This window comes from Orcinus orca, chromosome 8 (genome assembly GCF_937001465.1).
Source record: "Orcinus orca chromosome 8, mOrcOrc1.1, whole genome shotgun sequence".
Lineage (NCBI taxonomy): Eukaryota > Metazoa > Chordata > Mammalia > Artiodactyla > Delphinidae > Orcinus > Orcinus orca.
The window spans coordinates 8,628,586-8,655,689 of NC_064566.1; the positions used below are offsets into that span (position 1 = coordinate 8,628,586).

Consider the following 27,104-nt stretch of genomic DNA (forward strand, 5'->3'; position numbering starts at 1 on the left):
TCAGCATATGCTGCCCCAAATACTTGCACCACTTTCCCTCCATAAACTTCATTTTTCTGGATCTTGTCTATAATTAATTTGTAGATATATTTGGAACTTTTTCAAATTGTCCCCAAAGTAATTATTACATCAATTACTCTGTCATTAATTAGAGCAGAATCAATGTTTTAAATACTATTCTTTCTTTCCAGAAACATGCTAGGGTTCTACAATTATACACATATTTTATTATGGTCCCTTTAAAAGTATTATGACTTTCCTCAAACTTCTTACTATGATTAGTCATAGGCATTTTATATATAGTTATTTAGAACTGCAATTATAAATGGGGTCCATTTTTCCTTTATATCTTTTTATTTATTTGTTTTCCAAATTTTGCCAATATCTGGGAATGATCCTAATTTTTCTTGTTTATCTTGCTCTTTGATTAGCAGTTAGTTCCTGGAATCCTTTAAAACTGTGTCACTTTTATGGAAGTATCTTCCTGCTTTGCTTTTCTTGAGCCTTTTCTCCTAGAACAAATACAATGAAAACAACAAACGAACAAAATTTTAAAAACATGGAAAAACATCTATGTCCTGCATTCTTTAGAGCAAGCTGATTCTTGGTCCACGAGTTTTGATAAAAACCATGACACCTGCCCTGAGAATTTGAGTAAATTTTGTGAAGAAAAAAGCCAAGTTCTCAGGGCACAATCTGGAGAGGCAGCTTTGATAGTTTCAGCGCTCACCCTTGGACACCATGGTATTGGCTAACGGGGCCTTTGGAAGAGGCAAGGGAAGTATATTAAAGTTTTTAAACCCTTTCAAATTCTTGATCACTTAAAAATACCAATAACTACCACCCTTTTCCTCTCTTTTCTTAACACTTTCATTCCCAGTGAAAACCAGATGGTCTGAATCTTACAGGCAGCACAGTAGGACTCCTTCCCCTGAGATATATTGTCATCTGTGGAAGGGGATCTTGTCCTCTCCCTGATCTCCCTCAGATCTTCAGCGACCAGGGCAGGTCACAGACCTACAGACACCAGCAATTCTCAGGGAGGTTACTGCCCTCACTGGGCTGAGGGCTGCCAGGATCTGAGGGATGAGAATCTGGTGTCTGGATCTGTGCATGTTTGTGAAACACTTTCAGGGGTATGTATGTCACACTAGGGCATTAATTTTGGCTTCTTCATCACTAAACCTACTGGTGCCTACTGGTGTTGGTCTGTGTGATCTAGGGAGGCTTGGGGGAGTCTGAGGTCACTGTGAGGAGGGATGAGGCTGTAGCGAAACCAAACGCACTGACCACCTGGGGTAGTCTAGGTGTAAGCCTTCTCCTGGGGACAATGACCCTGCATGGTGCCTTGCCCTCCTAGCGCGAACCTGTATCACACAGCAACCCTAAGGGAGAGCCAGCGGTTTACTCACTCCTTTTCCACATCCTGGATGGAGTCAGGCAGAGGCTTATTCCTGGTTTCAGGAAGGAGTGGAACAACAAGGCCAGCGAGGATGGAGCAGACTCCATAGATGATCCAGGGTAGGTGGGGAGAATATACTGTTAGGATCATCAAGAGGGGAGCCAGGGCTGCCCCAATATTAGAAGCAATTCCCATGAATCCTGAGGCTGTTACCCTTGGAGTGCAAACAACAATACAAAAATAATCTGGTATAAATCCATACAAGTAATTCGTGATTTATTATTTTGCTTTGATTATGGGAGACACCTCAGCAATATTTAGACACATGAAGGCTGATGACGTACTCTTACGTTTAAAATATGCTCTTATTTGCTCACAAATTTTTCAAGTGCACAAGTGCATTAAGATATGTTTTCATTATTGAAAAAATACTCTTACCAACAGCACCTACCCTTTAATGGTTCAGCAGATTATGGGAGATGATACATTAAAGGGCTTAACTCATGCCTGACAAAAGTGAGATTTTAACAAAAATTTTGGCTATAATTTTTGTTATTATTAATACTATTATAATCAATGCTTTTGGTAATGAATCAGATTAGTTTTCTTTCCACTATAAGTCTTGATTAGCTGGGAAAGGTCTGTTTTGACCCTGATAGAGCTTCCATGAGATTGTGTACCTGACAATGGTGGGGACTAGTTCATTTCCATGGGCAAAAGAACACATGAGAGCCATAGAAGAAACTGCTATTCCCAAAGTTGACAAAGCCACACGCAAGGTCTGTATTTCTGGAGAAGAAGACAAGTGAGACTCAGGAAATCTGAGCTGAAGAAATCACCATCCACCAAATTATAAATGAAAAAGACACAGTTGGGGGACATCCCTGGTGGTCCAGTGGCTAAGATTCCACGATCCCAAGGCAGGGGTCCTGGGTTCGACCCCTGGTCAGGGAACTAGATCCCACATGCCGCAACTGAAGATCCTGCACATGGCAATGAAGGTCCCGCGTGCTGCAACTAAGACGCGGTGCAGCCAAATAATTAAGTAAATAAATAAATATTTAAAAAGAAAAAGACAGTTGGAGACACTTGCATGTGTTAAATACCTGGTAGAGAAAGCACACAGGGGCAGAGAATGTGCACAGCCTAATAGCAACTTAATTACAACTTAAATAAGAAATTAATAACCTGAGTTATTGCATCAACTCTTCCTACATATCAGAGATTTCAGAAATTTGCCAAAGATGGAGAGGGGAACAAAAACCCAGCAAGAGTTTGCTTTCATTTACTCTGTCCAGTGTCTCCTCTGCCTTTCATGTATAACATAGGACTATTATATGAGCAATTACTGATGGATGTAAGACTCACCAATATCCTCCAGGAGTTCAAAACCTGGGTGTTTACACAATGTTGACATGGGGCTAGTAATGCAGTAGAGAGTAATAAAAGAATGGGGCTCGGGCTTCCTTGGTGGCGCAGTGGTTGAGAGTCCGCCTGCCGATGCAGGGGACACGGGTTCGTGCCCCGGTCCGGGAAGATCCCACATGCCGCAGAGCGGCTGAGCCCGTGAGCCATGGCCGCTGAGCCTGCGCTCCGCAACGGGAGAGGCCACAGCAGTGAGAGGCCCGCGTACCGCAAAACAAAAAATCATGAAAGCGTGACAACGTGGGAGTGAGCTCTGTTGTAAGGCAGCAAATTTGCGTTGATGCTGATATTCAAGATGGGCTCCTGTAAAGTGCATCACTGCACTGGGAGCTAGCTGAAGCATGGTGACCACCTGGGTTCCCCTGTGAATTACATATGGTCATTTAATTTAGTAAAATTGATTTTAAGAGAGGCTGTTAACAGCTTAATGCCTTTTTCCTACTCTCTGTACCTTCTATGCTTGAAGACAAAGGATTAAAAATACCTTAGAGTCAAGATGACACCCTGGGACCAGGGTTGCAGTTATGGCGACCTAATTCCAGACACAAGAGTGGATACATAGAATCAGGGAGTAAATTTTCACTGAAACTGTAGTAATAAGAAAGAGACCAGACCAAGGAAGTGACAGTTGTGTCCTCACATGAGATATAATTATATATAGTGACATAATACTGTCATTTACAGTTACAAGTGTGATTGGCCAAAGAGAAAGTGATCAATTGCTCTCCCAGAGAAACTGTCAGCAATAAATGGCACGGATTACCAAACACATCTCTGATATGATGAAGACAACCACATGTCTGAACTGACTTTTACTGACCTTTGCCTATTTCTCAGCCACTTAATGACAGAATCTATCCTAAATCCTCAGATTGGTTTTGGAAAATCCTTAGAACCCTTGTCTTCACTTCCTTCTGCCTTCAGATCCTGTCTTCAAATCTCTGAGATAAGACATTTTCTTATTTCAACCTGTGCTCTCTTCTCACCTTGAGGCACAAATGTGATGGCCAGAATGGAGACTCCAAGGAGAAACATGAAGAGCGTCTGGCTTACTTGACGGCCCAGGTGATTCAGTGCCAAAAATGCAACATAATTGGCTGGGAGGTTGACTGCACCAAAAAGAACCTGGAACAGGAAAACATTGCTCCCTATGTACTGGAGGTGGAGAATCAGGCCAAAAAAGGACATGAAGTTTGCAAATCTGTGGTGAACAAAAATGAAAGACACTTATCATAAGGTTTAGAGCCTTTGTCTTACAAATGATGATAATAAATATTAGCCATGCAGCCAACGGTTGGTTTTAAAGTATAAAAACATGGTATATTTTATGGAATGATTCCTCGCAAGGTGATGATTTTAAAATTCTAAAATTGGAGCTCCTAATTATTGTTAAGTTTGGGGGGAGGGTTTGGAGTGTTTTTTGTGGAGGATGCATGATGGAGCCTTCTAGAGTTTTAGAGCTTTTTTCTATATCTTTATCTGGGTGATGGTTGCCTATTTACATATGGAAATATTCATTGAGCTGTATATTTTTGTGCACTTTACTGCTTGTAATTTTACCTCCATTAAAATGGAAACAAACAAGTGAAGAAAGTTAAAGCCAATGTCTGTACCATGACTGAAGTTCTCAGTCTCAGTTTCCAGTGATGAGATTGGTAGGGTGATATGATAAACAAAACTCGCTGTTGTATAAATAGCTCTGGGTCAGTATTTTTCATAACCCTTTGACTGCTCTAAACACAGCAATTATCATTATGGCTTCCTCTGTATTTTATCTCAAATCTGTTCCCACAACATGTTGTATCCTTTGATATGGGATAGATTCATGTCTCCACTATTTTAGCGTCCCTCATGCACTCTGAGAAGCCCACCTCACAAAGGACAGGAGACAGACGCTCTTACGCAGGTTGGGTGTGCGGAACAAGTCAAACACAGAAGGTTTGGTCTGTGCGGCCTCCAGCTCTTCCTGCAGGATGGATCTCACGACCTTCAACAACAACAACAACAGACTGTTCAGTTGTCACACAACGGGAGGCACTGTGAGGCCCTCAACAGATGACAGGATAGATGATGTCCCTTTCCGTCTACTGGAAAATATAGCCACTGAGGATGTAATGACAGGAGTAAAAGTGGTATGACTAGAGAATTACAGAGTTAAAGGGGACTGAAGGAAATGATGTAGCAACAAAAATATTCAAACACAAGATTCGAGAGGACTACAGGGCATCAGAAAGGGAGTGTACCTTAGATACTCAGATTAGAAAGGGAATCAAATGCAGAGTTGCTTGGGTTATGTTCCAAAGCTCCATTTGTGCCAGATGGGCATGAAAGACCTGAGAACTAAGCTTGGTTATCAGCTGGCTGTCCTGTGCAGAGAAACTGTTTATCTCAGGAAAAAGAACATTTCCTGAGAATCTTTATTTTGGTTCTTTTCTCAGTCCCTTTGGGGGAAATCCTGGCATGTTGTGCCTCCGTGAATGAGATGCCTAGAATTAAAACTGAGGATGAAATTAGGAGAGCTCTTGGTATAGAATGATTTAAACCCAGAGTTGGTTATAATCTGGAGTTACTTAATAGCCCTGCAACATGCTAGGTATATACCTTGAGGAAGGTAATTAAATATTTCTAAAACTCAATTTACTTGTCATTTAAAAGAAGAATAGGTAGAAGAATCAGAGTAGGAGGAGAAGAGGTGGAGAAAAATAATGGCATTTCCCTCACAAGGATTTCCTGGTCCATACATGAGGCTAAAAATATGCATAAGGAATTACATCCAGCATACCTCAGATACTTACTTATTAGTTATTCAAACAATATAGTCTTCATTCTTATCCCACCTCTACAAATGAAAACGTACCATGAAGTCCATTGGAATGATTCCATGAGGAATTCAGAGAAATGAAAGGCCACCCTAACTGAGGACCTACACATGCAAGAATGTCCTTTCATTTAAAGAACAAGCCCAAATAGTGAAATATTGGACTTAACACTTTTAGAAGAGAGGAGTCAGGATCGCATCTAACACCAGAATCCCATGACCACAGGCCATTGTCATGGACGATAATGTAAGAATGTGCTCAAATAATACTTTAAACTGGGGCCAGATGAGGGATGCAATGCCTGCAAGACTAGCCTTAAATTACATCCAATATCAAAGTTAAAGTTTGGGATATGGTGTGGTTATTTTACACTGGCCGTTCATTTTTGGTGAGCAAGCAGAGACGTGAATAGTGTTGGCAGATGTATTTGGGGGGCGATGCCAGATCACTTACAGGAGCTCAAGGAGCTCCTCCTACCTGGTAAAATCCTTACTCAGGGGAAAAGAGGCCCGTATTCAAATGGGAGCCTGCTGTACCTTCACTTTTTAAAAGGTACTTTTCTCTCTGATCTTCACTATTTTCTTGCTTAAAAAATGCTTTGTACCACTCATAACACTATCCTGGGGTAAAAAGCATGAAACAGCCCTCGTCTGAACCCTTGCCCAGTGGCGTTCTGGAATTGGTGTGCACAAATTCACAAAAGCCCTTTGTTCAATTTTTAGATGGTTTGTAAAGCAGTTGCCATCTTGTTGGTGGCATGAAACTCACTGAGGTGGTGATAGTCGCACCACGGAAAGTGATAATTGCCACAAATCTGAGATCTATGCTTCTCTTCCTCTTGTAATGTTAAGTGTTAAACATTTACCAGCACACCCTGGTTTGACCCCTCTGTAAGTCATTTGGACTGCTCTCAACTGCAAATTTAATCATCTCTCTGCCTGGTTTAAACCTGGATAGTTCTACCTTAACCTGTAAGACCCATTTCATATATAGCTACTTCCAAGATGCATTCATTGCCCACATATCTGCAGTTCAGATTTTATGTCCCTCCTTGACAGTCACATTCCACCCTTGCTTTAATTCAAAGAGACTTTATCAAGCCCATTTTACTTGTTGAGTGTGATCTTTCTGAAGATAGAAAGTGTAGACTTTTCCCCTCTGCGACTGTCACAGGATCTGTCATCAAGTAGTCCTGAAATAAATTTGGAAGGGAAAGAGGAAGACAAAAAGAAAGAGGGAAGACAGGGAGGGTGGAAGAAACTGGCTGAAGGTGGAATGCATTTAGAAGCTGAAAGACTTGAAATTCAAGAACCAATATAGGTATAAAACATGGATTGGGAGAGCTTTGAGAAGATGTTTGTCAATGAGATCAGAAATGGAGAAAATGGACATTTATTTCTTCAAAATTACAATTATGATATTTAGAAAGAAACATCTCTTAATGTAGAATAGTTGGGAAAACTCTGAAGTTTTATGGATGTAAGAGAAACCTGCGGAGGATTCAGGGGAGAAGTTTGTGTTGGTCTCTCATAGTTGCCATGTCACTTACCATCACATAAGTGCGCCATCATTGAGTTTGTGAGAATCGAGTTTCAACTGAATACTTTTTAATGGTTTCATTGGACAGTGCGCCTTGGGATCCTTTAAGAAAGTGTATTTCTTATACAGCCTGAAGTGTATTTCAGGCTGGGTTACTGTGGAGCATGAGTTCTTGTGTTTCTACTGGGTCTGAAACAATTAGGACAATAGAAAAGAAGACTGAAAAAGACTGTAGATGTCACACAGGAATAGGAGGAGGAAATTGGACAGAGCAGAGGTGAGAGGAGAGTATCAGAATTTGGAATGTACAGAGTTTAGAGCAGGAAGGAAGGTAGATAAGACCACAATTGCATTGAAATACCAGAACCAGTAGAATGAAATGAGCAGGGGAGGAGGACAATTTATTAAAAGATAAAGAAAGAAAAGATGGAAAAATGAATCTGCCAAAGGATGACTGAAATAAGAACTGACCAAAAAGAAGTTGCCTGAGAAACACTGGTGGCTTAGGGTAGGGGCACGTTCTTCATAATCTTCATGTTTCCAAGAAGAAAGACTTTGAAAGAGTAATACTACAGACCACTTTATACCTACCCTCACTGCCCCTTGGAGGACTGAGGTATTTGACTGGTAAAGTAGGAGAATGCAATGGATATGCTTCAGTGACCCAGAATGCCTTTAGAATGAAAATTCATTCAGATTTGCTGCCTGGGTCACACCTTATATTTAGCAATGCAGGCTCTGCATCTGTGGAAAAACCTGGCACTTGTGAATAAGTTCAGTTGTGGGTTGAAGTGTTAGCAAACTTATTGTTGCTTGAAATTTAGACACTTCCTCTATTTCAGTTTTCACTGTAGTGAAAAACATAAGTTTTTATTGTCATCTTTCTGAGCACATTAACTCTCCCTCAGTTGGGTGTGATTTAGGCAGAGGAAACGTTTATCATTTACTGGACTCCAAGACAGCCAAAACTGGATTAATCAGTGGATTGTTATTGATATGAAGGGGAACAGCTTTAAGTAAGAAGGATTGTCTGGAGTGAATGTGTTTGGCAATCTGTCAGATGGAGGTTAAACATGACTAAGACCACAAATTTCTGAATAATCTTTACAAAATTAAAAAAAAATGGAATTAAGGCAATCTTGGGTACTCATTCATGCATAGAATCCGGTTCCTAAACCAATTTCATTTGTCCCTCTTGTACAATGTTGTCTTTCTTCTTCTTGCCACTGAGGTGATTGTCATTTGCCATTTACCCTGATGATGCATTGTTCCTTTCTTTCTTCCAGCTCGTAACACTTATTTTTGTTATTTACTTGGTAAATAATTTTCCTGTAAGATTTAAGCTTTAATTCTTTGGATTGGGCCAACATGGTAGACAAAATACTAGGTGCGGGCTTGGAACTAAAGATACTTCCAAGATGTTAGTTGGCCCAAAATAATTTCCTATAAGTCAGGTATATATTGATACAGTCTCAGAGTGCCATAGAGCTCCACCTAAATTTCAAAATTTCTTTAAAAAAAGGACTATACTGGGGCTTCCCTGGTGGCGCAGTGGTTGAGAATCCACCTGCCAAGGCAGGGGACACGGGTTCGAGCCCTGGTCTGGGAAGATCTCACATGCCGTGGAGCAACTAGGCCCATGAGCCACAACTACTGAGCCTGCGCCTCTGGAGCCTGTGCTCTGCAACAAGAGAGGCCGCAATAGTGAGAGGCCCATGCACCACAATGAAGAGTGGCCCCCACTTGCCGCAACTAGAGAAAGCCCTCCCACAGAAATGAAGACCCAACACAGCCAAAAATAAATAAATAAATAAATATTTACCAAAAAAAAAAAAAGGACTATGCCAATGGCTCTTTATCATCTCAGGGCCACTGCATCTGTGTAATAACCCCAGGCACCACGCCACCCTTCTCAGGACCCCAACAACATGTCTGCCTGTGGATCCCATCACCAGACCTGCCTTTGGCCCATGACCAGCAGCAGGTCCATCCAGGGACCCTGAAATGAAACTTGCCTACCAACAACAGTACCTGTGGACTCTGGCATCTAGCCTGTCCACAGACAATGGCACCAGGCCTGTCCACAGACCCCAGAACAAGTTCTGCCTCTCCATGGACGCTAGCAGTGGGCCCTCCCACCTGCAGACCCTGGCTGAAGGCACAGCCGTATGTGGACCGAGGCAGTAGGACCACTATTGAACCCTGCTAACTGGCCCACCTGTAGTCTCTGCCAAGTGGCCTGCCCAGAATTTCCAGGGACTGGTGAAGAGCTTCCCTGCCCAAGCCAGACTGTAAAGACTGGAAGAAATAACTGCTTCTTCATACGCACAAACACCAATACAAGGCTGCAAGGATCACAAAGAATCAGGAAAACATGACATCACCAAAAGAACAAAATAAAGCACTAGTAACCAGTTCTTAAGAGGTGTAGATCTACAGACTGCCTACAAATATTTGACAATAATCATAAAGAAGCTAGTGAGCTGCAAGAGAACCCAGAAAGACAACAAAATGAAACAAGGAAAACAACACATAAAGAATAGGAGTTCAACAAAGAGGCAGAAACCATAAAAAAGAACCAAACAGAAATTCTGGAGCTGAAGCATATAATAAATGAACTAAAAAATTCAATTAAGAGCTTCAACAGCATATTTGATCAAACAAAATAAAGGACCTATGAACTCAAAGACAGACCATTTGAAATTACCTAGTCAGAGGAACAGAAAGAAAACAGAATGGAAAAGAGTGAAGACAGCCTAAGGAACTTATGGAACAATATAAAAAAATCAATATACACATTATAGGAATCACATAAGGAGAAGAGAGAGAGAAAGGACCAGAAAACTCATTTAAAGAAATGATGGATGAAAACTTCCCTTCTCCGGGGAGAGTGGTGGATATTCAGATTCATAAAGCACAAAGGACTCCAAGTAGGTAGACCCTAAAGAGGTCTACATGGAAACATATTATAACTAAATACTCAAAAGTGAAATATAAAGAGAGAATTTTGAAAGCAGCAAGAGAAAAGTGACTCACCACACTCAACAAAACTCCTATAAGACCGTCAGTGGATTTCTCAGCAGAAATTCTGTAGGAAAGGAAAGAGTGGGATAATATATTCAAAGTACTGAGAGAAAAACCTGCCAACCAAGAATGGAGTACCCAGCAAAAATGTCCTTTAAAAATGAGGAAGATAAAAACTTTCCCAGAGAAAAACTGAGGGAATTTGTCACTAAGAGACGTGCCTTACAGGAAGGGCTAAAGGAAGTTGAAATGAAAAAGATACCAAACAGCAACATGAAAGCATATGAAAGTAAAAATCTCTATGGTTAAAGTAAATATAAGACAAATACAGAATAATCTAATACTGTAATGGTGGCATGTAAATTTCTTTAACACTAGTATAAAAGTTAAAAGACAAAACTGTTAAGAATAACTAGAACCACAAAAATTATTAATAGATACATGATTTGAGAGAAGTGAATTCTGGCATTAATAACATCAAACATGTGTTTAGGGAAAGTAAAAGTATAGTTTTTGCTCATAATAGAATTTAAGTTGTTATCAGCTTAAAATAGACTGTTATAACTATAAGAAGTTTTATGCAAGTCTCATGGAAACAACAAAGAGAAAACCTACAGTAGATATACAAAATAAAAACAGAAAAGAATCAAAGTATTGTATATCACTATAAAAAATCAAATCACAAGGGAAGATAGCAATAGAAGAGAGGAAAAAAGAACAATAAAACAGAGAGAAAACAATTTATCAATTGTAAGTACTTACCTATCAATAATTACTTTAAATGTAAATGGATTAAGCTCATCCATCAGAAGATATAGGGTGGCTGAATGAATTTTTTTTAAAAAAGATCCAATTTTATGCTATCTGTAAGACCGTCACTTTAGATTTAAAAACACAGTAGACATAAGGTGAATGGATAAAAAAAGACATTCCATGCAAATGATAACCAAAACAGCAGGGATAGTCAACTTGTATACATAAAATAGACTTTAATCAAATACTGTCACAAGAGACAAGGTAATTTATAATGATAAAAGGATCACTGCAACACAAAGATATGACATATAACCCACAAAGATTGAATCAAGAAGAAATAGAAAGTCTCAATAGGCCAATAACTAATAAAGAGTATATGGCAGTAATTTTAAAATTTCCAGAAACAAAAGCCTAACACCATAGGGCTTTTCAGGTGAATTCTACCAAACATTTGAAGATTAATTAATTAGATATTAATTAATTAATACCAATCCTCTCAAACTCTTCCAAAAAATAGAAGACAGGGACAGTTCTAAACTCATTTTGTCAGACCAATATGATCCTGATACCAAAGTGAGACAAAGATACCATAAGAAAAGAAAAGAAAAGAAAAATGCAGGCCAATATTCCTGAAGAACATAGTTGAAAAAATCATCAAGATATTAGCAAACCAAATTCAACAGCATATTGAAAGGATCGTGCACCACTACCCGGTGGGCTTTATTCCTGGGACGCAAGGATGGTTCAATATAAGCAAATCAACGCGATACACCAAATTAACAGAATGAAGGCTAAAGATCGTGTGATTACCTCAATAAATGCAGAAAACACATTTGACAAAATTCAATGCACTTCTATGGTAAAAATTCTCAACAAATTAGGTATTGAAGGAACTTACATGAAAGGCCATGTATGTAAAGCCCACAGCTAACATCATACTCTATGGTGAAAAACTGAAAGCTTTTCCCTTAAGATCTGGAACAAGACAAGGATCACACTTCAATGTAGGACTGGAAGTCCTGGCCAGAGCAATTAGGTAAGAAAAAAAATAATAAAAGGCATTCAAATCAGAAAGGAAGAAGTAAAATTGTCTGTTTGAAGGCAACATGATCTAATTTGTAGAAAACCCTAATACATATCCAAAAAATTGTTAGAACTAATAAATGAATTCAGTAAAGTTGCAGGATACAAAATTAACATATAAAATCAGTTATATTTCTATACACCAGCCACAAACTGTCTAAAAATAAAATTAAGAAAACAATCCTGTTTGCAGTAGCATCAAAATAATAAAGTATTTAGGGATAAACTTAGCCAAGGAGGTGAAAGACTTGTATACTGAAAACTATAATCCCTGAAGAAAGAAATTAAGGCAGATACTAGAAAATTGAGAGACATCATGTTCATGGATTAAACAAATAAATTAATACTGTTAAGATGTCCATACAATGCAAAGCAATATGCAGATTCAATAAATCCCTGTCAAAATCCCAATGGCATTCTTTACAGAAATAGAAAAAACAATCCTAAAATTCATATGGAAACATAGATGGTCCCCACAGTCAAAGCATTTTTGAACAGAAACAAAGCTGGAAGCATCACATATTCTGATTTCAAAATATATTACGAAGCCACAGTAACCAAGAATGTGATACTGGCACAAAAACAGACATATAGACCAATGGAACAGAATAGAGAGCCCAGCAATAAACTCATGCACATACAGACAATTGATTTCTGACAGTTGTGCCAAAAATTCACAATGGGGACAGGATATTGTCAATAAATGATGCTGGGAAAACTGGATATCCACATGCAAAGGAATGAAACTGGAAACTTACACTATACACAAAATCAACACAAATGGATTACAGACTAAAATGTAAGATCTAAACTGTAAAATTCCTAAAGAAAACATAGGAGAAAAGTTTGTTGATATTGGTCTTAGCAATAATTTTTTGGATGTGACACCAAAAGCACAGGCCATGAGCAGAAATAGACAAATCGTACAAAATACATCAAACTGAAAAGCTTCTACACAGCTAGGAAATAACTGACGAAATGAAAAAGCACCTATAGAATGGGAGAAAATATTTGCAAGCCATATGTCTTATCGAGGGTTAATATCCAAAATACATAGGAAACTCGTACAACTCAATAGTAAAAAAGCCAAATAACTTAATTTAAAAATTGGCATACGAACTGAATACACATTTCTGCAAAGACAGCATACAAGTGGCCAAGAGGTACATGAAAAAGTGCTTAACACCACTAGTTGTTAGGGAAAGGCAAATCAAAATTACGAGTTATCACTTCACACCAGTTAGGATGGCAATTATAAAAAAAAGTAATTAGTGTTGGTGAAGATGTGGAGAAAAGGGTACCCTTGTACACTGCTGTTAGGAATGTGAAATGGTGTAGCCACTATGAAGACAGTATGGAGTTTCCTCAAAAAATTAAAAATAGAACTAGTATATTATCCTGTAATCCCTCTTCTGGGTATATATCCAAAGGAATTAAAATCAAGATCTTGAAGAGATATCTGCACTCACATGTCCACTGGATCATTATTCACAATAGCTAAGATATGGAAACAACCTAAATGTCCATCCATGGATGAATAGAAAATATATATATATGTGTGTGTGTGTATACACATATATATGTAAAATGGCATATTATTCAGCAATAAAAAGGAAATTCCACCCTTTTCCACAGCATAATTAACCTAGAGGTCATTATGCTGAGTAAAATAATCCATGTGCAAAAGAACAAATACTACATGATACCACTTACACGAGGAATCTGAAAGAGTCAAACTCGAAGAAGCAGAGAGTAGAATGGTGTTTGCCAGGTGCTGGGGGATGTGAGAAATGGGGAAATATTTGTCATAGAGTACAAAGTTTCAGTTGTGCAAGATAAATCAATCCTAGGGATCTACTTTACAGTCTAGTGTCTAGGGTTATAATACTGTACCGTATACTTAAAAGTTGCTGTGAGGGTAGATCTTATGTTGAGTGTTATCACAAAAAAATAATGAATAAAGGGCAGAGAGAGTTTTAGGAGGTAATGGATATGTTTATTGTGTAAACTGTGGTGATGATATTTAGATGTATACTCATCTGCAAATACATCAAGTTGTGTACATTAAATATGTACAGCTCTTTGTATGTTAATCATACCTCAGTAAAGTGTTTTTTTAAAAATCTATGACACATGTAATTGAACTTATTTGCAGAAATGTTTTATTGCTTCTCTTTGGCTGTCTAGCTCCTAGCACTTTCTTTTTCCTGTTAAATGAGGGCAGATGATTTCTCCTTGTCTCTATTAGCATTCTTTTCATTCTCTTATCGTTGCAAACAAAAAAAGTTAACAGCAGAAATACCATATGATCTGGCAATATCAATTATGGTTATATAGCCAAGAGAATTGTACACAGGATATTGAAGAGATATTTTCATACTCATATTCATTGCCACACTATTCACATATGGAAACAACCTAAATGCCCATCAACGGATGAATGGATAAAGAAAATGTAGTATGTTCATACCATAGGATATTATTCAACCATAAAGATGAGGAAATCCTGCCATATGCTATATCATAGATGAATCTAGAAAATTTTGCTAAGTGAAGTAAGTCAGTCACAAAAGGATAAATAGTTCTCATAGAAGGACAAATACTGCAGGATTCCACTTGTAGGAGGTATCTAAAATATTAAAATAATAGAACAATAAGTAGAATGGTGGTCACCAGGGACTGGGGACAAGGGAATTGAGAAATTGTTGTTTAATGGGTACAGAGTTTTAGTCATGCAAGATGAAAAAGTCCTAGAGCTCATTGTACTTATAGTTAACAATACTGTATTGTACAGTTAAAAATTGTAGATTTCATTCTCTGCATTTTGACCACAATAAAAGTTATTTTAAAATATATGTTAAAATTTCTCTTTTTAATATTAAAACTCTGTGAAAAATGGAATTCTGACTCATACAGCTATTCATGAGCAAGCACCACGCCTACTACATTATAATTTTTCAATAAATAATTTATACATTCATGACATGATGAATGGTCTACTTTATGACATACAGCAGCGTCTGCCTTCCATACCTGGGGAGGAAAATAAAAAAAGAGAAAGGTCTCTCTGAAGCATTTCCACTCAGTCATGTTCTTGGAACTTGTAATAAGTAGAATGTAAATGCCACGAAACAGGGATTTGGACTATTGTGGTCATTACCATATTTCCTATATAGAACAGAATGCCCTTTCAGTAAATATACCATGAATGGAAGCATATATGATTGACTTGACAAATAAACCTCCTTATGCTCTGTTCTGCATGGTCACTAAGCTGCCCTTCAACTTGCCTTACTATCCTGAAAAAAAAAAACATTGAAGTGTTAATTGGAAAGAAATGGATTAGTTTCGGTTACTTTCTCTAACACAAAGTGAGAACAATAACAACCTCTACAATCATAAATACTGTACCATTTTTCTAGCTTCCACATATATGCGTGATCTGCCTCTGTTGAGTAAAATATCTCCATCCAGTCCTTTCGGCATGAGCATCCTAATGTTCACTCAAACCCTGTTGACAGCTACTGAAGACCAGGACAATGAGGTAAGAAGATCCCAAACCACACCAGTGTTCCCACCCTTTATTCACTTTATGGACGCCGACTAGTGTATATGTCAGGTCATGTGTTTCCTATATTCCATAACCAACTCCCTCTCCTGTTCACCTCCATGGTTAGAGCGTCTCCAGCATTCTTCCTTCCATTCTTGTGAGCAGCTTTTCTGAGTTCCTTTAAGCCCTCCTCGGGTTTGTTGGTGATCATTAACCACCGAGCAGACTCCGCCAGCCACCTGATCAAAGAAGAGGACAGAAGTGCCATCAACTCTCATTTTCCCATTTTTTTCTCACAGAGGCTTTTTCCTGAAATGCCTCTCCCCTCCCATCTAATACCTATCTCTTGTTTTGTTATACCAGGAAATACAAACTTAGGTTCTTTTGTACCATAACTAGGAAGCTGTGAAGATGACCTCTCCATGCAGTACACCTTCACTGACTGCCGGGAATATAGAGTTGGAGTCATAGTGCCCTCCCCCCATTATTCAGGGGGATATTATCAGTTTTAGCAAATAAAACGCTGTGTTTGGGCTTCCCTGGTGGCGCAGTGGTTGGGAATCCGCCTGCCAATGCAGGGGACACAGGTTCGAGCCCTGGTCCGGGAGGATCCCACATGCCGCGGAGCAACTAAGCCCGTGCGCCACAGCTACTGAGCCTGCGCTCTAGAGCCCACGAGCCACAGTTGCTGAGCCTGTGTACCACAACTACTGAAGCCCATGCTCCTTGGAGCCCGTGCTCTGCAACAACAGGGGCCACCGTGATGAGAGGCCCGCGCACCGCAGCGAGGGGTAGCCCCCACTTGCCACAACTGGAGAGAGCCCGCGCGCAGCAAGAAGACCCAAGGCAGCCATAAATAAATAAATAAATAAATAAAACCCCAAACAACAAGAAAACCCACTGTGTTTAGTTAAATTTGAATTCAGATAAACAGTGAATATGGGTAATTCTTGAGTATGACTATGTCCCATGCAATATTTTGGACATACACTAAAAAGTATTTGCTGTTTATTTGAAATTTTACTTTAATGAGACACTGTATTTTATCTGGTTAGTAGATGAAAATACAGAATTCTTAGGTAAGTAGAGATTTCATATAAACAATGAATAATTTTTAGCGTAACTATGCTCCATACAATATTTGGCGTACTATACAAAAAGTTTGTTGTTTTATCTAAAATTCAAGTTTAACTGAATGCCCTGGGTATTATCTGGCAACCCTACCCGTTCTGCTTCTTTAATTGTACATAGGGCACAGATTAGCAGAGCATGTGCTCAAGTGTTGACTAAGACCACCCAGAATTCTTGCATCCTAATTTCAGGTACCTTGCATCTAGGATCCTCTAAGACAAAGGATGTAAGAAAGCTTATACCTTGAGGAAAGAAAGAAGACAAATAATGGTACAGAAAACACCAGGTGAAGGGTGTGCCAGTCTCGAATGGCAAAAGCTATTCCTCCTAGGGCGATCTGTCCCATGCAAGCAGCACAGATTGACATGGTCATTCCCATGACTTGGAATTGGGGCCCTGTCCATTCTACAACTGAAAGAAAACACAAACAGGATTTTGACTTCAAACAAAGTTAGAGTTTCAAAGTCAAAGTTAAGGCTTGGAAAATGTCAAAGACCCAAAGTATTGACTTACTAAGCACAGAAATATTTGTCAGGATGCTCATGGTAGAAAACCCAGCCAAGAAGCGTAGGGAGCAGTAAATGAGGAAGGTGGGAGCAAAGGCTGCACAGGTGTCAGTAATGGCGAGCTGGAGCAAACACCATCTGAGCATTAACCTCCTCCCAAACCTGAGAAATGGAAACAGGTTAGATATAGTAATAGTAACAACCTGTTGTAGAAATGAACAAAAAGAAGACACACTTTGAAATTTAGGGGATGTTTTGTTATTTTTATTTTATTTTAAAATTTTTTCTGTTTTCCTTTTTTCCCCCAGTTTTATTGAGATATAATTGACATACAGCACTGGACAAGTTTAAGGTGTACAGCATAATGATTTGTCTTACATACATCATGAAATGATTATCACAGTGTTTAGTGAACATTCATCATCTCATATAGATACAAAATTAAAGAAATAGAAAAAAATTTTCCTTGTGATGAGAACTCTTAGGATTTACCGTACTAACAGCTTTCATATATAACACACAGCAGTGTTAATTATATTTATCATACATTACATCACTAGTACTTATTATCTTATAACTGGAAATTTCTACCTTTTGACTGCCTTCATCCAGTTGCCCCTCCCCTCATGCCCGACTCTGGTAACCACAAAACTGATCTCTTTTTCTATGAATTTGTTTTTGGAGTATAATTGACCTACAACACTGTGTTAGTTCCTGTTACACAACATAGTAATTCCATATTTCTATACATTTCAAAATGATCACCACGATAAATCGTCTGTCACCATACAAAGATATTACATTGTTATTGACTCTATTCCCCACACTGTACATTTCATACCCTTAACTCATTTATTTTGCACCTGGAAGTTTATACCTCTTAGTGTCCCTCACCTATTTCTTTCCCCACACACCTGTCCCCTCTGGTAACTACCTGTTTGTTTGTTCTCTGTATCTATAACTGCTTCTGTTTTGTTATGTTTGTTCACTGTTTTCTTTTTTAGATTCCACATTTAAGTGAAATCAGTATTTGTCTTTCTCTGTCTGAATTATTTCACTTAGCATAATACCCACTAGGTCCATCCATGTTGTTGAAAATGGCAAGATTTCATTCTTTCATATGTTTCATATATATATATATATATATATATATAAAACATATCTTCTTTATCCATTAATCTATTGATGGACACTTAGGTTGCTTCTATATCTTGGCTATTGTAAATAATGCTGCAATGAACTTAGGGGTACATATATTTTTTTGAATTATTGCTTTTTTTTTCTTCAGATAAATACCTAGGAGTGGAATTTGTGGGTCATACGGTAGTTCTATTTTTAATTTTTGAGGAATCTCCATACTGTTTTCCATAGTGGCTGTACCAATTTACATTCCCACCAACAGTACATAAGCGTTCCCTTGTCTCCACATCCTCACCAATTTATTGTCTTTTTGATAATAGCCATTCTGACAGATGTGAGGCGGTTTCTCATTGTGGTTTTGATTTGCATTTCTCTGATGATTACTGATACTAAGCATCTTTTCATGTGTCTGTTGGCCATCTGTATGTCTTCCCTGGAAAAATGTTTATTCAGATCCTCTGCCCACTTTTTAATTAGGTTGTTTTGCTTTTCTGATGTTGAGTTCTATGAATTCCAGTATATTTTGGATACTATACCCTTATTGTATGTATCTTCTCCCATTAAGTAGTAGCCTTTCATTTTGTTGATAGATTCCTTCCCTGTGTAAAAGCTTTTTAGTTTGATGTAGTCCCATTTGTTTATTTTTACTTTTGTTTCCCTTGCCTGAGGAGACATACACCCCGCCCCTCAAAATTACTAAGACCCATGTCAAAGAGTGTGCTGCTTATGTTTTCTTCTAGAAGTTTTATGGTTTCAGGCCTTACATATAAGTCTTCAATTCATTTTAAATTTATTTTTGTGCTTGGTGTGAGAGAGTGGTCTAGTTTGATTCTTTTGTGTGTAGCTGTCCAGTTTTCTCAACACCATTTATTGAAGAGGCTGTCTTTTTCCATTGTATATTCTTGCCTCCTTTGATGAGACTAATTGCCCATATAAATGTGGGTTTATTTCTGGGTTTTCTCTTGTGTTTTTGATCTATGTGTCTGTTTTTGAGCCAGTATCATACTGTTTTGATTACTGTAGCTTTGTAGTATAGTTTGAAACCAGAGAGCATGATACTCCAGCTTTGTTCTTTTATCTCAGGATTGTTTTGGCTGTTTGGGGTCTTTCATGTTTCCATACAAATTTTAGAATTATTTTTACTAGTTCTATGAGAAATACCGTTGGTATTTTGATAGGGAGTGCATTGAATTTGGAGATTGCCTTGGGCAGTATGGTCATTTTAACAATATTTATTCTTCTAATCCTTGAGGATGGTTTATCTTTCCATTTGTTTTGTTGTCTTCAGTTTCTTTTATCAGTGCCTTATAATTTTCCAAGTACAGGCCTTTTACTCTCTCAGTTGGACTTATCCTTAGGAATTTTATTCTTTTTGTTGCAATTGTAAATGGGATTGTTTTCTTAATTTTTCTTTCTGATAGCTTCTTGGTTAGTGTATAGATATGCAACAGATTTCTGTATACAGTAAGTTCCCTACATATGAACGGGTTCCATTCTGAGAGCACATTCGTAAGTCCAATTTGTTCATAAGTCCAACACAGTTAGCCTAGGTACCCAACTAACACAATCAGCTGTACAGTACAGTACTGTACTGTAATAGGTTTATAATACTTTTCAAACAAATAATGCATTAAAAACAAACACAAAAAGAAAACGTTTTTAATCTTATAGTACAGTACCTTGAAAAGTATAGTAGTACAGTACAACAGCTGGCATACAGGAGCTGGCATCAAGTGAACAGGCAAGAAGAGTTACTGACTGGAGGAGGTAGGGGAGGTGGGAGATGGTAGAGCTGAAAGATCGTCAGCAATAGGAGATGGAGGGCGAGCTGCAATTGCACTCATGGGTGTCGTGGATGGCACAGCTTCTGGTTCCTTGCTAGATTCAATTCTATCTACCCCCTTGAAAAAACAATCCAGTGATGTCTTGGTAGTAGATCTTTTTTTTTTTTTTCTCATCATAGATGACACAGTAGCACTGGATTCCATTCTGAATGGCTGCTGCAAACTTCATGTACTGTTCTACATTTTGGTCCTGTGTCTCAAAAACTAACAGTGCCTCCTCAAAGAAAGAAAATCCCCTTGCCATTTCCTGCATCATGAATCTCTTTGGTTCTTCAGTTACTTTTTCTTCCTCTTCTCTCTCTTCGCCCTTACTCTGGGCACATTCGCATCTTTGAAAGTTTGCAACTTACTGTATTAATTTTATATCCTGCAACTTTTGCCAAGTTCATTGATGAGTTCTAGTAGTTTTTTGGTAGCATCTTTAGGATTTTCTGTGTATAGTATCTTGGCATTTACAAACAGTGACTGTTTTACTTCTTCGTTTCCAATTTGGATTACTTTTTTTTTTTTCTTTTTTTTTGCGGTACGCGGGCCTCTCACTGCTGCAGCCCCTCCTGTTGCGGAGCACAGGCTCTGGACGCGCAGGCTCAGCGGCCACGTCTCATGGGCCCAGCCGCTCCGCGGCATGTGGGATCCTCCCAGACCGGGGCACGAACCCGCGTCCCCTGCATCGGCAGGCAGACTCCCAACCACTGTGCCACCAGGGAAGCCCTGGATTACTTTTATTTCTTTTTTCAACTGGTTGTTGTGACTAGGACTTCCAAATCTATGTAAATAAAAGTGAATAAAATTGGTGAGAGTGGGCATCCTTGTCTTCATCCTGATATTACTAGAAATGCTTTCAATTTTTCACCATTGAGTATGATGCTACTTAGCTATGGGCTTGTCACATATGGCCTTTATTGTGTTGTTGTCACATGTGGCCTTTATTGTGTTGAGGTATGTTCCCTCTTTGTTGAGAGGTTTCTTTTCTATCATAAATGGATGTTGAATTTGTCAAGGTTTTTCTGCATCTATTGAGATGATCATATGATTTTTATTCTTCAGTTTGTTAATGTGGTGTATCACATTGATTGACTTACAGATATTGAACCATTCTTGCATCCCTGGGATAAGTCCCATTTGATCGTGGTTTGTGATACTTTTAATGTATTATTGATTTCTGCTCTGATATTTATGATTTTTTTCTTTCTATTAACTTTGGGTTTTGTTTGTTCTTCTTTTTCTCGTTCCTTTAGGTGTAAGTTTAGGTTGTTTATTTGAGATTTTTCTTGTTTTCTGAGGTAAGCTTGTATAAAACTCCCTCTTAGCACTGTTTTTGTTGTATCCCATAGATTTCAGATTGTTGTGTTTTCATTTTCATTTGTCTCTAGGTATTTTTAAATTTCTTCTTTGATTTATTTAGTGAACCATTGGTTATTTAGTAGCATTTGTTTAACCTCCACATTCTTGTGGTTTTTGCAGTTTTTTTCTCGTATTGGATTTCTAGTCTCACAGCATTGTGGTCAGAAAAGATGCTTGATATGATTTCAATTTTCTTAAATTTACTGAGACTTGTTTTGTGCCCTATCATATGACTTATCCTGGGAAATGTTCCATGAGTACTTGAAAAGAATGTGTATTCTGCTGCTTTTTGATGGGATAGTCTATATATATCTATTAACTCCATCTGATTTAATGTGTCATTTAAAGCCCTTATTGATTTTCTGTCTGGAAGATGTCTCCATTGGTGTGATTGAGGTGTTGAAGTCCCCTAGTATTATTGTGCCATGTTGATTTCTCCCTTTATGTCTGTAAATATTTCCTTTATGTATTTAGGTGCTCCTATGTTTTATATATATATATATACACACACATACATACATATATATTTGTGTATGTGTATATATATATATATATATATAATTTTTATATCTTCTTCCTGAATTGAGCCCTTGATCATTATGAAATGGCCCTCTTTGCCTCTTGTTACAGTCTTTGTTTTAAAGTCTCTTTTGTCTAATATAAGTATTGCTATTCTGGCTTTCTTTTGATTTCCATTTGTATGGAATAACTTTCTCCATTCCCTCATTTTCAGCCTGTATGTGTCTCTAGATATGAAGTAAGTCTCTTGTAGGCAGCATATATAGGGGTCTGTTTTTAGGTGTGTGTATCCATTCAGCAACACTATGTCTTTCAATTGGAGCATTTAGTCTATTTACATTTTTAATACTTATTGTTAGGTATGTACTAATTGTCATTTTGTTAATTGTTTTTATAGTTCTTTTTTGTTCCTTTCTTCTCTTTTGTTCTCTTCCCTTGTGATTTGATTTTACCTGTGATAGGTTTTACTATCTTTATTGTTATCTTTGGATTCATTTCTCTTTTTTGGGGAGGTGGGGAGTGCATCTATTGTAGGTTTTTGGTTTCTGGTTACCATGAGGTATATATATATATCAGTCTCTCTATATGTGTGATTATTTTAAGCTGCTGATCTCTTAACTTAAATGCATTTTAACAACCCTGCATTATTACTCCCCTCCCCCAACAATTATGGTTTTTGATGTCATATTTTACATCTTTTTTTTTTTTGGCGATACGTGGGCCTCTCACTGTTGTGGCCTCTCCTGTTGTGGAGCACAGGCTCCGGAGGTGCAGGCTCAGCGGCCATGGCTCACGGGCCTAGCTGCTCTGCAGCATGTGGGGTCTTCCCGGACCAGGGCACGAACCCACATCGCCTGCATTGGCAGGTGGACTCTCAACCACTGCGCCACCAGGGAACCCCTCTTTTTGTTTTTGGAATCCTTTAAATACTTATTGCACATAGAGATGATTTAACTAATTTTCTTTTAACCTCTAGCTTTATACCTGGTTCATTTACTACCTTTACTGTATATATGCCTTAACCAATGAGATTTTTCCTTTCACAATTTTCTTGTTTCTTATTTTTTGAGTTTTGTACTCTTTGTACTTCCTGGACCAGGCTGTCTCTTTTCTTTCCCAGGTTAGGAAAGTTTTCAGCTATTATGTCTTCACATATGTTCTCTGCCCCTTTCTCTCTCTCTTCTCCTTTTGAGATCCTTATAATGTGAATGTTAGCCCACTTGATGTTGTCCCAGAGGTCTCTTAAACTGTACTTATTTCTTTTTATTGTTTTTTCTTTTTCTTTTGTTCAGCTTTAGTGATTTCCACTACTCTGTCTTCCAGTTTGCTGATTTTTTCCTCTTTATCACTTACTCTACTGATTCCTTCTAGTGTATTTTTCATTTCAGTTATTGAATTCTTCATCTCTGTTTGGTTCTTCTTTATATTTTCTAACTCTTTGTTAAAAGCTTCTTACTTTTCATTCTGTTCATCCAATCTTCTCTCAATTTCTTTGATCATCATTATGATCATTACTTTGAATTCTTTATTGGGTAGATTGGCTATCTCCACTTCATTTAGTTCTTCTGGGGTCTATCTTGTTCCTTCATTTGGAATGTCTTTCCTCTGTTTCCTCATTTTGCCTAATTTGCTGGGGGTTTTTTTAAACATCTTTATTGGAGTATAATTGCTTTACAATTGTGTGTTAGTTTCTGCTGTATAACAAAGTGAATCAGCTATATGTATACATATATCCCCATATCTCCTCCCTCTTGCATGTCCCTCCCACCCTCCCTATCCCACCCCTCTAGGTGGTCACAAAGCACTGAGCTGATCTCCCTGTGCTATGCGGCTGCTTCCCACTAGCTGTCTATTTTACATTTGGTAGTGAATATATGTCCATGCCACTCTCTCACTTCATCCCAGCTTCTCCCTCCCCATGTCCTGAAGTCCATTCTCTTTGTCTGCATCTTTATTCCTGTCCTGTCCCTAGGTTCTTCAGAACATTTATTTTTTTTAGATTCCATATATATGTGCTAGCTCTCTTTATAATTTGCTGTTTTTATTTCTATGTATTTGGTAGGTTGGTTATGTTTCCTGACCTGAAGAAGTGGCCTTTTGTAGGAGTTGTCCTATCCATGCCAGCGGTGCAACTCCCTTTGGTCACCAGAGCTATATGCTCTAGAGGTGCCCCCTATGTGGGCTGCATGGGTCCTTCTGTTGTTGTGGATGCCTACTGTGCACAGTCTCATAGGAGTTGCTGGTCCCCAGTCCAGTTGGTTGCCAGGCCCTGCCTTGTGCAGAGGCTGCTGGCTGCTGGTTGGCTGGGCTCTGTTGTAAGGAGGCTGATGCAGAGTCCTGCATTGTCCCAGGGCTAGTGCTGACCCTCTGGTGGGTGTGTTCTGGGGTGGCTGCTTTTTTGACCAGTGTTCCAGATCTAGTGTTGACTTGCTCGTCGTTTGGGTCAGTTCCTGACATACCTGGCTGTGAGGTCTGGGTTATTCTAAAGCTGTTTCTGGCCTGTTGGTGAGTGGGGCTGGATCCTGGGGCAGCTGGCTGAGGGGTCCAAGGTGTCTTGGAGCTGGTGTTAGCCTGCTGGTGAATGGGCTGGGTCCTGACATGGTGAGCAGTGGAGCTGCCATGGTCCTGGGGCTGGAGTTTGCCTGCTGGTGGGCAGGGCTGGGGCCCAGTGGGTCCTGGAGTTGCTGCCTGTCCACTGCCATGTGTGTGGCTGGCCCAGGGCTAGTGCTGGCCATCTGGTGGGTGAAGCTGGCCATCTGGTGGGTTCCAGATTCTCTGGTTGCAGGGCCCTGGGTGTCCTGTGTCTAGTGATGGCACACTGGTGTGTGTTGCTGGGTCCTGGGTCCTCTGGTGGAAATGGATGTGTGCTGGGGTGGCTGTGGCCTCAGGGGATCTTAAGGCTGCTCTCTTGCTGGTGGGTGGGGCTGTGTCCCTACATGGCTAGTTGCTTGGCCTGAGGCATCTCAGTACTGGTGTTGACAAGCTGGTGAGCAGGGCCAGGTTCTGGGAAAGGGAGGATTCCAAAATGGCACTGGCCAGCAGCAGTGTCCACATTGTAGAATGAGCTCCCTAGATGGCTGATGCCAGTGTCTATGTCCCCAGGGTGAGTTCCAGTTACTACCTGCGTCTCTGGGAGGCTCCCCAAGATCAGCAAGTGGGTCTGACCCAGGCTCCTTTCAAATTTCTCTTTCTGCACTGCATCGCAGAGCATGTGAGATTTTGTGTGAGCCCTTTAATAGTGGAGTCTCTATTTCCCACAACCCTCTGGCTCCCCTGAAATTAAGCTCTGCTTGCCTTCAGAGCCAAACCTTCTGGGGGCTCATCTTCCTGATGCAGGACCCCAAGGCTGGGGAGATCAATGTAAAGTTTGGGCTCCTGGCTTCTTGGGGAGAACCTCAGCAATTGTAATTATCCTCCCTGTTTGTGGGTCACCCACCTGGGGGTATAGGTATTGACTATACTGAATCTCTGCCCTTCCTCCCTGTCTTTTTGTGGTTGGTTCCTTCTTTATATCTTTAGTTGTAAAAGATTTTTTTCCTGCTAGATTCTGGTCTTTCTTATCAATAGTTGCTATGTAAATAGTTGTAATTTTGGTGTGCCCAAGGGAGGAAGTGAGCTCAGGGTCTTCCTACTCCAATTATCTTGGCCACCTCGCCCAGAACAGCAGTCTTGACTTTCTCCTCCATATGTGCCTCATTCCCTATCCTCCTTCATCTCACTAAATGGTATCAGCATTCATCCATTTCCTCAGCCTGGACACATAGATATCTTCCTTGACCCTCTGCCACACCATCACCTCCTTAAAAATCTGAAAGCGTCAGGAAGTTCTACTGCATTGTCCTCAAATTATGACCCAGATCCAGCTATTTGTTACCATTTCTGTGGACATCTTCCTAATTCAAATTCCCACCATCTTTCCTAAGGCCTATTCTGACAGACTTTTAAAATGTCTTCCCTAACATGATTCTGGCTCTCTCAGTTAATTATCAATGGAGATTCAAGAATTAGGTTTAAAATATTCTATTATAATACTCCTCTTAAAAGCCTCTGATGCATACATTTCTGGTTCCAGGAATAAAGGCCTTAAACCCTACTATTTGTCCTCCATTCCCTCAGAAAAGAAATATAATGCAGGTACATACACAAAAAGGAGCTACTGGAACATAGGTGAGAGTGAACAAAAGCAGATAGACTGTAATGGGGAGTGTATACTCTCTCAGATAAGAGCAGAGGGAGAACAATATAAAGAACATCCTGTTTCCATGGCTCTTAGCCTGGAATAAGGTGCAGTCCTCACAGTAAAGTGAATGAGGTGCATGAAAAAAACCTGCCATCCTGCAATTTGGAGAATCAGGGCACAGATGGTGGGAAACTGGGAACAATGAAAAAAGTGGGGGTTCCAGCAAGGGAAAGTGGTAAAGAGGGGATCCCAAAATTGTGTCTACCACACATCCCCCAGATGGCCCCTGAAACATACACCTGCAGAATAAGTTCAACTAAGGACAAAGATCTAAACTGAGGTCAGAGCTGCTGCCTAAGAAACAGTTTTTAGTTTAATTTCAGGCATGAAAATTACTTGCTAAAATGAAGGAATCAGTATTACTGATGAATAATAATGGAAAATAGAATCGTCACAACTTAATATTTATAATATTCAAGATATAATTCAAAATATCTTGATATGTGAAGAACCAAGAAAATGGAACTCATTCCCAAGAGAATGGAAATCTTTCAACTCTTCTCCTGAGATGAGACAAATTTTGGAACTAACCGACAAGGGTTTTAAATATCAAAGATCCATTCGGTACGATTGATGAACCTACAATTATACGTCATTATCCCCCAACGTTCATAGCTTACATTAGGATACACTCTTGGTGTTGTACATTTTATGGGTTTTGACAAATGTATAATGACATGTGCCCACCATTACAGTATCATAAAGAGTAGTTTCACTGCCCTAAAATACCTCTGTACACTGCTTATTCATTTATTTCCCCCCCACCAACTACTTATCCTTTT

At 39.1% G+C, this 27,104-nt stretch overlaps 1 protein-coding gene across 2 annotated transcripts in view; it reads right to left on the reverse strand.

The window, feature by feature from the left end:
• Positions 1-406: 406 nt before the first annotated feature.
• LOC101287697 (solute carrier family 22 member 9) overlaps positions 407-27,104 on the reverse strand; it is a 33,428-nt gene continuing 6,730 nt past the window's right edge. The window contains exons 3-10 of one of the 2 annotated variants that reach the window (XM_004264249.4): positions 17,243-17,397; positions 16,972-17,140; positions 15,714-15,837; positions 4,699-4,814; positions 3,814-4,028; positions 2,083-2,191; positions 1,413-1,616; positions 407-512 (exon numbers count right to left, since the gene is read on the reverse strand). In XM_004264249.4, the coding sequence (XP_004264297.1) occupies positions 452-512; positions 1,413-1,616; positions 2,083-2,191; positions 3,814-4,028; positions 4,699-4,814; positions 15,714-15,837; positions 16,972-17,140; positions 17,243-17,397 (1,153 nt within the window). In that variant the 3' untranslated portion in view covers positions 407-451. The remainder of the gene's footprint in view (positions 513-1,412; positions 1,617-2,082; positions 2,192-3,813; positions 4,029-4,698; positions 4,815-15,713; positions 15,838-16,971; positions 17,141-17,242; positions 17,398-27,104) is intronic. The other variant, XM_033415085.2, reaches the window with a different exon arrangement.